The sequence below is a fragment of the Thecamonas trahens genome, assembly GCF_000142905.1.
Source record: "Thecamonas trahens ATCC 50062 unplaced genomic scaffold supercont1.54, whole genome shotgun sequence".
Classification (NCBI taxonomy): domain Eukaryota; order Apusomonadida; family Apusomonadidae; genus Thecamonas; species Thecamonas trahens.
In genome coordinates this window covers 158,522-169,277 of record NW_013657626.1, presented here as the reverse complement: position 1 = coordinate 169,277, position 10,756 = coordinate 158,522, and the positions used below count along the sequence as shown (strand labels likewise).

Sequence of the window (10,756 nt, the reverse complement as noted above, 5' to 3'; positions counted from 1 at the left end):
TTACCCCCACTCCCTTCCTCCCCCCCCCCCCTCCCACTCACCTCCCCTCCCCCCTCCCCCCTCCCAACACACACGCCCAGTGGTATGCTCGCCGTCCCCATTGTGTTCCAGCAGGCCGGCTGGCTGGTGCCGGCCATCTTCCTCCTCATCATGTTTGTGCTGGCGTCGCTTTCAGCTACGCTGCTGTGTGAGGCCATGGCGCTTATTCCGGGCAACGAACGGTTCGGCAAGCGGTATGAGTACTCGAGCATTGTGGCCCACTTTTACGGCCATCGGGCGTACCTGGTGACCCAGGCTGTGTACGCCATGTCGTTGCAGACGCTCAATGTGGCCTCGATCATTGTGACTGCTCAGGTCATGGACCAGTTCTTCATCCGCGTCTTTGGCAAGTCGTACGCCCTCGCCGTCCAGTCGGGCTCGTGGGTCGAGTCCACAGATCTGGCCACCCCGTTCTCGGGCGTCGGTGTAGTGGTGACCCTCGGCTACGCCGTCGTCACCATCATCTGCCTCCCGGTTGGCTTCCTCAATCTCTCCGAGGGTATCTACTTTCAGTACTTTTCGTTCCTCATTCTTGTCGCCGGCATGATCATCTTCTTTGTCACCTACCTGCTCCGAGACCTCGACACCTCACGCGTGCCGGTTGTCGGCTCAAACATGTCCTCGGTCATCGGCACCATTCTCTTTAACTACACCTTTGTCGTAACCGTGCCCTCGTGGGTCAATGAGAAGCTGGACTCGGTCTCGATCAACAAGACCATCTGGAACTCGGGCATCTTCACCACCGTCGGCTACTTTGTTATGGGCTACGTTGGCGCTTTGGCGTACCCGGACGTTGCCGGCAACGTCCTCACCACCTTTGCCTCGTCCGGCTCGCTCGTCACCGAGCTCACCGCCTACATCTTCTCGCTCGCCGTCATCGGCCTCGGCATCCCGCTCTTCTCCATCGTCATCCGATACAACTTGTACGTCTCCAAGGTCTGCGGCGCAAAGATGGCCTCCTTCCTCGGCGTCATCCTCCCTTGGCTCATCTCCTGGCCGCTCTACTCGGGCAACGGATTTGAGCTCTTTGTCGCCTGGTCTTCGCTCATCGTCAACTCGTTCATCAACTTTGGCCTGCCCATGCTCCTCTACCGCACCGCTCGCCTCCGCTACGCAGAGCACAAGCAAGCCGGTGGTGGGACAGATTCTATTCGCACACGCGCAGAGTCTATCGAATCCATTTCCTCCATCGGCTCGGAGCCGTCCATCGCCGCCGCAAAGGCGCTGCTCATGACCCCAGGCTCGCTCAATGCCGAGAAGGGCCTGCTCATGGCCAACCCGTACGACTATTTTGTCACGCCGGTCAATGCCCTCCCGCGCTTCCTCCGCCCCTTCAAGCGCTCTGCCACTCTCACCAACATTCTCCTTGGCTCGGTCATTGTCTTTACCCTCGCTGCCATCGTCTTCCAGTTCCTCGCCCAGCTCGGCGTCGTTTCCTCTGACTGAGCTGGCTCCCCTTTCGGCAACTCAATTTCGAGTGCATTGTTGTTATGAAGATGTAGCGGTACACGCCGTAGTTGGAGATCAAGCAGGAGAACCCGGAGCTACAGGAGTGCGAGGTCAAGGTTGAGTCGCTGGTCTCCGACTCGCGCACTCACGCACACTCCACCCCGTCCACACACACACACACATAAACACACAAACCTACACTCGAACATGCCGCAGGGCGACGTCTCTGTATATCGACATGCGTAGGTGGTCGTAGACGGCGCTGCGTCGTCGCACGTCGCGCTCATCGCGGGCGAGTGGAAGGCCGTCGTCGGCGCCGACGCGCGCTCGTTCCACGAGACCTTCGACGCCGCGCGCAAGACGAGCGAAGCGCGTGCGGAGAAGAACACGCTCGGCGACGCAGTCAAGGCGGCGGAGCGGGTGCTGGAAGCTGTGCGGCGGCGGGTCAAGAAGGCCGACGACGCGGTGACGGCGGCAAAGCAGGCGCTCGACGAGGCCGCCCGGGCCTCGACCAAGGCTCGGAAGGCGAAGCGCAAGGCTCGGACGGGGCGCCACGGTAAGGCGAGTTGAGGCTCAGGCACGGCGGAAGAAGGCGGCCGCGATCGCCGAGAAGAGGGCGCGAGAGAAACTTGCCGAGGCCAAGGTCGAGGCCGAGGCGGCGCGCGCCGCGCTCATGCCGCCGAGAACGTCAACAAGGTGGCGCAGGCCGAGGACCACTCCGCGCGCGAAAAGACGACGGCGACGACGTCTCGTTCATCGCCAAGGATGATCCCAAGCTCTCGACCAAGCTCCCCGAGTGGGGCACGAGCAAGGCGGTTGCTGGCCCCGGCGAGGACGTCGAGCACCCGACGCTCCTCACGCGCCTCCGCCTCACGTCCTCGCTCTTCATGTCGGCTTCGGCCACACCGACCGGCTGACTCATTCGTCGCAAGAAGATCCACAATGTTCTCGCGCTCTCCTTCCCGGTCGTTGGGTCGTCAACAAATAGCTCCGCACCGTCCACACCCACCGCTCCTCCGGATCAGCGCTGTACGGCACCTCGTCCGCCTCGCCCAAGCTCCCAGGCGTCCGTCACCGCGACGGCAACTCGTCAGGCGGGCATCTACATATCGGCCGCCGTCACGCATCGGGCGCGCCTCCCACCTCAAGCCGCAGGCCAAGCAGGCGTCGCGCAGCGTCAGCCGGTGACCTGGAAGTCAAGCATGATCGAGTTGTTCACTTTGAGACGCGCGACAACGCGTCCGAACGACCGTACCGCTAAGGGTTAACCCATCATGTGCTCCGGCAGCGCCGGGGCGAGCATCTCCAGTGGCGGCAGGATGCGGATGGTGGCGCCACGGCATGTGCGCATTGGCGCCGGCACCCGCCGGCGGACGTGGGGAGAGGCCGAGCTTGGCCGACGTGCCATCAGTCAGCGCGTCGACAATCTCCGGTTGCAGCTCTGGTGAAGCCTGGTATCCATACAGCGCAAGGTGCTCGCCGACCGCACGCGAGAGCGAGAGCACCTGGTGCATGCCCTTGGCGTGGAGATCCTCAATGGCCAGCCGCTTCTGCTCTGCCACCGAGAGCCGGACCAGCGCGCCATGGAGGACGAGCGAGCCCGAGCAGCAGTAAAAGGTGTACGTGTGCGGACCCGGGAGCGTCAGGTTGAGCGTCATTGTCTTGGTCCCGTCGCCTGACAGGCGCACGGTTCCGGTCTCGTACACTGGAGCCCGCGCCTTGCGGCTCATGTTCTTGTTGCGCTTACGCCGGCGCGCCAGCCGCGACGTTGCGTCCTTGGCGAGCGCGTACGTCGGCGTCGGCCTCCTCCTCTTTTTCCTCCGCTTCGGCTTGCCTGTTCCGGGAATCGGGATACCCCGCCCAGCGCGCTCGCGCTGTGGATCGTGCCACACATGGTGGCAGAGGAGCCTCCACGGCGAATCGTCGCCTTCAGCGTCTGTGCCATGTGGGCCAAACGCGTGCTCGCCCGACAAGTGCAACACGTCCTCGGCCACGTACACCGACGTTGCCACCGTGTGCTCGTGATCTTGGAACGCGTACGTCATCGGCCGTAGCGTCGCTGTCTTGATCACGAGCTTGCGTCCGGCACGGACTCGGATTTGGGTCACCCGGTGCGGCGATGGGTCGTACATCAACGTCACGTCCTCGGCCTGGCTCGCTGAGAGCACCACGTCTTTCGCTCCCGACTCGCGGAGCGACTTGTGCTTGGTCATCGTTGTGTAGTGCACGCCAGCATTGCTCGACACGTTCTCGTTGCTGGCGGCGACTGGTTCGCCTTGCAGCAGCGTGCTCTCGGCCACGGTAGGTGGCGCCAGGCCCTGCGCTGGCTTGGCAAGCAGCCGATCGGGCACGGTGGGTGCATACTCGGCGGTCCGTGCGTGCGCTCCGTACCGCGACGCCGCAAGAAGCTCGTTGCGGAGGATGGAGAGCGGGTTGGCGGGAGCATCCGACGGCTGCGACGAGGTGGCGACTGACGAGCGGAGGAGCGACATACGCGACGGGCGGACGGCCCGCCGCGAGCGGACAATCCGGTTGCTTCCGCTGCCATTCTCGTGGGAGTTTCCAGCAGTCGGCGGCGTCGGCGCGAGAGTGTGCGGGACGCGATACTTGTGCTCAACAGCGAGAAAGTTGCCGTGAAAGTAGATCGGTGCGTTCCACACCTCCCACTCGGGTGTCTGAATTCGGCCACGGAAGAGAACAAAGCCCCGGTGGGTCCCCGAGAGATGGACAAGCGCAGTGTTGGCCCGCCGAACCAGGGCGCGAACGGTGTGGTCGGCTTTGCGCTGCGACGCCGCGTCTAGTGGCATGTGCGGCGACGACGGCGAGCGGGCCTGAGCGAGCGAGGCGAGACCAGCATCGAGATGGGCTGTCGCGTTGAGGCCCGACGACGAGGCTGCCGAGAGATTGGCCCGCTTGAACTGGGTAGTCACCGACGACGACGACGCCACTGCCGGCAGTGCCTCCTTCTTGAGCAGCGTCCGGATGTAGAGGCCAGCCGAGCCGTGGGCGCTGGGCGACGACTTGAATCGGATCCGCAGCGTCGGCTTGTTCGGCACGGACGCCACATCGACGGTAGAGAGAAACGAGCCATAGCAGCCACGCCGGTCGCCAAGCGCCGTGGTGAGGACAGCCTCGCAAAAGGGATCACATACCAAGTGTGCGGTCCAGTGCGAGATAACCCGTTCGCCAACCCTGCTTGCGGTGCGGATGCTGCGGCGCTGGCTCTGGCGGCGCTGCTTTCGGCTGCTCGTCCCGCCACCCTCACTTGCCGCCGAAAAGTGACCGCGGTTGGCAATCTGTGCGCTCGGCGGGATCCGCGGCGTCCGCTGCGGCGTCGACAACAGTGACGGCGACGAGAGTCCTGACGGTGGCGGCTTGGGCGAGCGTGGCTTGGGCGAGCGCGGAGTGACGCGCTTCCTTGGCGACGACGCATCCGGCTTGTTCTCGGACGGAGGAAGCGGGCGGATGGGCGAGCGCGGCGTGGCTGTCGGTGTCGAATCGGGTGGCGATGACCGAGCGGGTGAGGCCGGCGGCGAGACGATGGCCGAGGTCGGAGGCGGGTCGAGCAGCGGATCGACGACATACAGCACATCGTCGAGGCGGATGAGGGCAGGATGATCGCACTCGCCTCCCTGCGGCGTGTACAGTCGGGTCGCTTCGACATGCTCCGGTGCAGTCGGGTGGCCCAGCCGGGCGAGGACGGCCACCACCACCGACGACCAGCTCCCGTCGCGGTCAACCAGCAACGCCCGCCCGCTTGCAACCCCAGCCTCGCCCTGGCTCTCCTGGAGGCCAGGTGGCGGGCCGTCGATCACCGTAATACGAACTTGGTCGCCCATGCCCAAGCTGTGGTCAAGTGCAGTTGCTTTCCCGCCTTTGCCGCTGCCGCTGCCGCTGCCACCGGTAGCTGGCCGAGTCGGCAAGTTGCGCGCCAACAGGGAAACGGGGGGAAACGGCAGGTGTATATGGGGGGTGAGGAGATGGAGCGGTGAAAAAATTGTGTCGGTAGCAGCGACACCCCCCCCCCCTCCCCCCCTCCCCCCTCCCCCCCTCCCCCCTCCTCCTCAACCACAGCCAACCGCCACCACAACCGCCACCACACTCTCACACACTCACACATACATACACATAGAGCCATGTCACAAGCATCTGAACAGGTGGTTCAGGTGCCCGGGTCCACGGTGGCTGCCCTCTCCAAGCTGGCGTCGGCCACAGGCGGCCTGGCCGACACTGTCCGCAACCTCAACGAGTCCATCGAGGCTGTTCTAGCCGGCAAGCTCAAAGTCGATGCCCTCGCACACACCTTTGCTCTTGTGCCCGAAGTCCATGCTGAGAGCTCGGCTGCTGCTGCCGCTGCTGCTGCTGCTGCTGCTGCTGCCGTCAACAATCCCGCCGTCAACAACGCCTCCTCCAAGTAGAGCTTCCCACTCACTCGTCTGCTTGTCGCCTGCTCCCCTTCTGCTCGCCACGCACTTGCCCCACGCTTGCCGCTTACTCTCCGCAGATCTGCTCCCGACAGGCTCCGGTGGCCGTGCTGCTGCTCGCGCTCCCGATCAGCGCCGCATCCGGACCTCTGCCCCTGGCATCCCACCCCACCCCCTTCCCTCCACTGCAAGCGCTCTGGCTGTAGTCAGCAAGCCGGTGGTGTGGTTGTGGTATGCCTAGTCACTGCACTTGATTCCGGAGCAACCCCCTTGCTCCCCATCAGATTCGAATGACCATGCCCATGTGAGCGACTGGAACCTCTGCCGTGTGCAGACGAGGCCACCAGATCGGGGGCAACGAGACGACCAAGCTCAAGGGTGTACCACACCCCCTTCATCTACCTCAGCCCTTATCCATTCCCTGTGCTAAATGACCGCAATCCAAACGGATGACTAGGCTGTTGCCTCCCGAACAGTGGGCTAAGGATGTCCAGAACTCCGGCCAGCGCCGGCGCCCCGCGGCTGCGAAACAAAGGTAATGACACCACCGTCGATGACAAAGAAACGCCCAGGCAATGTGGCACAGATCGACTCGATGGCGTTGCTCATACACTCCAAGTAGACCAGAAGTTCCAGACCATAGTCGATGACAAACTCGGCTGCGCGATCGAGCCAATGGACAGCGGCCGGCAAGCGCCAACCGGCTGGGCATAGGTGCTGGAGGCACCATAACTCGTCTCTGACCATTGGTCACGCCATGAGCGTGGTAAATGTTATGGACACCATGTTGTACGTGATGGCTTTGAGTGGTTGTGGGGGCATGGACGCGCTGCTCCAGGTCATGAGTTGGGGAGGGGGGAACAGGAAGGGCTGTCAGAAAAAAGGTCGTAAAGGCCTCGGTCACTCACTTGTGCGGACGACAATGTCGAGATCAGAGAGGAGACGAAGGCTGCATTAACAGCTGCAGTGCAGAGGTGGATGAAGGCACGCATTGGGCATGGCTTAGGTGAAGTGACATCGGAAGAGGTGGCTGGTGCTCAACTTAGCAAAGCCCAGTTGGAGGTTGTCGCTGCCGATGTCAAGGTCGAAGTGGTCAAGGCTAAGGTCGGAGTGGCCGAGGCCAAGGTGAGTGTGGCCGAGGCCATGCTGGAGGCCGGCGAGGCCGATTTGGTTGACGTGGCCGAGGCCAAGGCCGAAGTGGCCGAGGCCAAGGCGAGTGTGGCCGAGGCCAAGGTCGGAGTTGCCGAGGCTAAGGTCGGAGTGGCCGAGGCCAAGGTGAGTGTGGCCGAGGCCATGCTGGAGGCCGGCGAGGCCGATTTGGTTGACGTGGCCGAGGCCAAGGCCGAAGTGGCCGAGGCCAAGGCGAGTGTGGCCGAGGCCAAGGTCGGAGTTGCCGAGGCTACGGTCGGAGTGGCCGAGGCCAAGGTGAGTGTGGCCGAGGCCAAGTTGGAGGCCGGCGAGGTTGATCCTGCTGACGTGGCCGAGGCTAAGGCCGGAGTGGCCGAGGCCAAGGCGAGTGTGGCCGAGGCCAAGGTCGGAGTGGCCGAAGCCACGGTGGGAGTGGCCGAGGCCAAGGTGAATATGGCCAAGGCCAAGCTGGAGACCGGCGAGGCTGATCCTGCTGACGTGGCCGAGGCCAAGGCGAGTGTGGCCGAGGCCAAGGTCGGAGTGGCCGGAGCCACGGTGAGTGTGGCCGAGGCCAAGGTGAGTGTGGCCAAGGCCAAGCTGGAGACCGGCGAGGCTGATCCTGTTGACGTGGCCGAGGCTAAGGTCGGAGTGGCCGGAGCCAAGGTGAGTGTGGCCGAGGCCAAGGTGAGTGTGGCCAAGGCCAAGCTGGAGGCTGGCGAGGCTGATCCTGTTGACGTGGCCGAGGCCAAGGTCGGAGTGGCCGAGGCCAAGATTGCTCACGGAAAGAGTCGCGGCGATTCCGAGGAAGACATTGCGTCGCTCTCTGCCTACGCCGACTTTCTGCGTAGCAACATGCGCAAACTCGCCAGTCTGCACACGGGGAATGCCAATGGTGCACCTGCCAGCTCTTCTCGCGATCACATTGGGATTGTCCAACCCAAGGGCCCTGCCTCGCGATCAATGTTTGGTGGTTTCGCCGAGACGGAATCACCTGTCTCGGATCCTGCTGCCCTTCTTCCTCTGGTTGTGTCGGGCCATCTTGAGTTGGTGGTTTGGCCTGGGAACAGCTCTTCCAGCGATGATGGCAGTCTTGCGTTGCAGGACTTGGACTTGGCCCCTGCCCTCGATGCCAAGCTTGCACCTCCACTTTTCCGCAAAGCTTTTACCATGCGGGCCGAGATGGAGACTGTGCGGCATTCCGTGGCACACGACCTTTGGACGCTTGTCTTTTCCTCGAGCTCTCGTCCCCTTGTTGGCCTAGACACCGACGCTATGCGGACCTTCCATCTGGAAAAGGCTTTTGTTGCGGAGCTCTATGCCTCGCTCTCGGCCCATGTTCCTACTGCCAACGCAGAGTTGCCTCTGCCGCTTGATGCCATCCGATCGCGGTGCGAGCGCGCTGCAGCCTTTTGCCACGACCACGCCGCTGCTCTTGATGCGGCGGTGGGTAGTGCAGCTGCCATCGCCGAGCACAAGGCACGGCTCGCAGATGCAGAGCTGGAGGCGAGTGTTGCCGCCGCCCAGGCTGGTACCGCATACAGCGAGCGGCTGAAGAACAGGCTCCTCTCCCAGGCTCACGAGTGGCAAGCCCAAGCCGAGCTGCTCTCGTCGCGCGCGGTCAAGCCCGATTCAAATTTGTCAGCACGTGTGCGCGAGGTCAGGAGCACACGGAGTGCCTCGAACGACCCGAGTACTTCTGGTGCCCGGTCAGCTGACGACGCTGCAGGTGTTGCAGAGAGACTCACAAAGCGCATGTGGCACGAGCGTCCGATTCTGCCGAACGCTGTCGCTGACGTGCTGTTTGGCGTCCGGTCCACCGAGATGAGCCTTGGCTTCGGCGTGTACGAACCAGGCGTGTCTCACAAGAACGGCCAGGTAGAGGCGTACGCGCACGCTTTGGCTCTGGCTCTGGCTGGCCTCCCGCTCGGCCCATCGGTACTTTCGCTCTCTGGCCAGTTTCCCACCGCAGCCAACATGGCCAGAGGATCGCCGACCCACCCTTCTCTCCAGCTCGCGGCACACCTTGTCCGAAGCGATCACATCCTGACGGTGGATGTGGCGAGCATGACCTGCACCAGCCTCGACGAGTACGTGACGGTCGTGGTCGGCTTTGCCGTGGCCATGTCCGAAGTCACCGCCATCATGGTCCGCCGGCTGCATGAGCCGCTGCGTGCACCGCGCAGTTTCGGCCCCAACGTGGCGGTGGTCGACGGCTATGCCTTCAAGTGGTTCTTGGGATCAACGTCGCGCATGCCCAACGCGCACGCATGGAGGGTCGCGTCACCTGAGCTGTGTGCCTGTGCTCTGGTCGTCAAGACTCCGTTTGACGTCCGCCGCTGCGAGCGCACCATCAACGCGTTGCTTGGTACGACTGCCGTCCTCGTCACCCATTTCAAGACCGACATTGAGGACGAGTCGTCGGACGAGCATCCGGACGCTTCCATGGTCACCTTGTCTCACTTTCAAGACGTCGCACGCCGTCTCGCCGCACTCCATGGCATCGGCATGGTTCACGGGGACATTCGCCGCAACAACATGGTGTTTGACAACGACGGCAACGGCTTTCTCATCGACTTTGACCTTGCGCGGCCGATCCGCGAGCTCTACCCGGCATCACTCCGCCACGTGGCCGACGGTAAGCGCGCGCCCGGGCTTGTCGACCCAGGCCATGGGCGGCGCTTACCCATGGAGACTGTCCACGATGTGTTTTCGCTCGGAGCCGTCATGGACTTGTACCAGGCCGCCGACGCCACCCACCAGACGACTTGGAGTCGTCTGGTGGACGCCATGATGGCCAGTGACTCGGCCGGCAAGCTCTCCGGGAGCCTCCCCACTGCATGGCCGGAGTCATTTGCCCTGCAACGGCGCGGTGTTGTGCCTAGCGGGGCAACTACACGCGGCACCGGATCACCACCAACACCCTCTGATGCCGGAGCATGAAGCTGACCATGCTCGTCGTACCGTAGCAAAGTTCATAATAGCCTTGCTCTCCCCCCCAATCCCCCCGCCCGCCCTCCCATTCCGTAACGGAGGCGCGGGTGGCACAGACTCATAGTCGGCCACAGAGCGCGCCGCCGACCTGGGCGTGGTGGGTCGGCGACGATGACGAGAAGACGGCGTCACAGAACACGCTGCGCGAGGTGCAAGAGGCCATCGAGGGAGCGCTCTGGGCCGGCGGATACTAGCTGCAGCGATCATGGATGCCCGAGCGCACACTCTGGGGAGCCAAGCTCAATGTATATCCGTTCCACAAGCCGCTCCTTGCCAACACGCTGGCTTCGATCCTCACCACCATCTCACGCGTCGGCTTTACGGTGGCCAACGGCTGGTACTTCCGGTCGCGGGCCATGTCTCGCCGGCTCTGCTTCCGCCTAGCATGATCGACGCACTCGGCGCTGCCATGGCCGCCATAGGCCAGGCGAAATACCGCCCTGCGCTCGGCTGTCCGTGTTACCAATGACATTGCCCAGATCGGCCTCAAGCTTCTCTCTTTCGCCGACGAGTGCATCTTTGTCCTCGTCCACCGCCCGCCACCAACGACATTGTACCTTTTATTCTGTCCTACCCACTTATAGGACATAAGTATCAGAGAACACCCCACATCCACGATCATGCCGTTTTCTCCTTTCTTCTTAGTTTATGCCGCTTCGGATTCGCGTGCAAAGGCTTTATAAATATTAATTATTGTACTGTTCAGTTGTGGCGAGTCGATTCGG

At 63.1% G+C, this 10,756-nt stretch overlaps 4 protein-coding genes across 4 annotated transcripts; 3 read left to right on the top strand and 1 right to left on the bottom strand.

Annotated features, from left to right (window-relative positions):
- Positions 1-84: 84 nt before the first annotated feature.
- Positions 85-2,405, top strand: AMSG_09933 (uncharacterized protein; the record flags this gene model as incomplete). The annotated part of the gene is made up of 3 exons (XM_013898521.1): positions 85-1,470; positions 1,735-2,044; positions 2,221-2,405. The coding sequence occupies 3 exons, from the start codon at positions 85-87 to the stop codon at positions 2,403-2,405; spliced, it is 1,881 nt and encodes a 626-aa protein (XP_013753975.1).
- Positions 2,406-2,665: 260 nt separating this feature from the next.
- On the bottom strand, positions 2,666-5,327 carry AMSG_09932 (uncharacterized protein; the record flags this gene model as incomplete). Its single annotated transcript, XM_013898520.1, has 2 exons — positions 2,666-2,706; positions 2,744-5,327. The coding sequence occupies 2 exons, from the start codon at positions 5,325-5,327 to the stop codon at positions 2,666-2,668; spliced, it is 2,625 nt and encodes an 874-aa protein (XP_013753974.1).
- Positions 5,328-5,752: 425 nt separating this feature from the next.
- Positions 5,753-6,359, top strand: AMSG_09931 (uncharacterized protein). Its single transcript, XM_013898519.1, has one exon. It carries the CDS (start codon positions 5,776-5,778, stop codon positions 6,151-6,153), a length of 378 nt encoding a protein of 125 aa, XP_013753973.1. The 5' UTR covers positions 5,753-5,775; the 3' UTR covers positions 6,154-6,359.
- Positions 6,360-6,661: 302 nt separating this feature from the next.
- AMSG_09930 (uncharacterized protein) lies at positions 6,662-10,037 on the top strand. The gene is made up of 3 exons (XM_013898518.1): positions 6,662-6,701; positions 6,848-7,676; positions 7,785-10,037. Exons 1-3 carry the CDS (start codon positions 6,670-6,672, stop codon positions 9,978-9,980), a joined length of 3,057 nt encoding a protein of 1,018 aa, XP_013753972.1. The 5' UTR covers positions 6,662-6,669; the 3' UTR covers positions 9,981-10,037.
- The last annotated feature ends 719 nt before the right edge of the window (positions 10,038-10,756 follow it).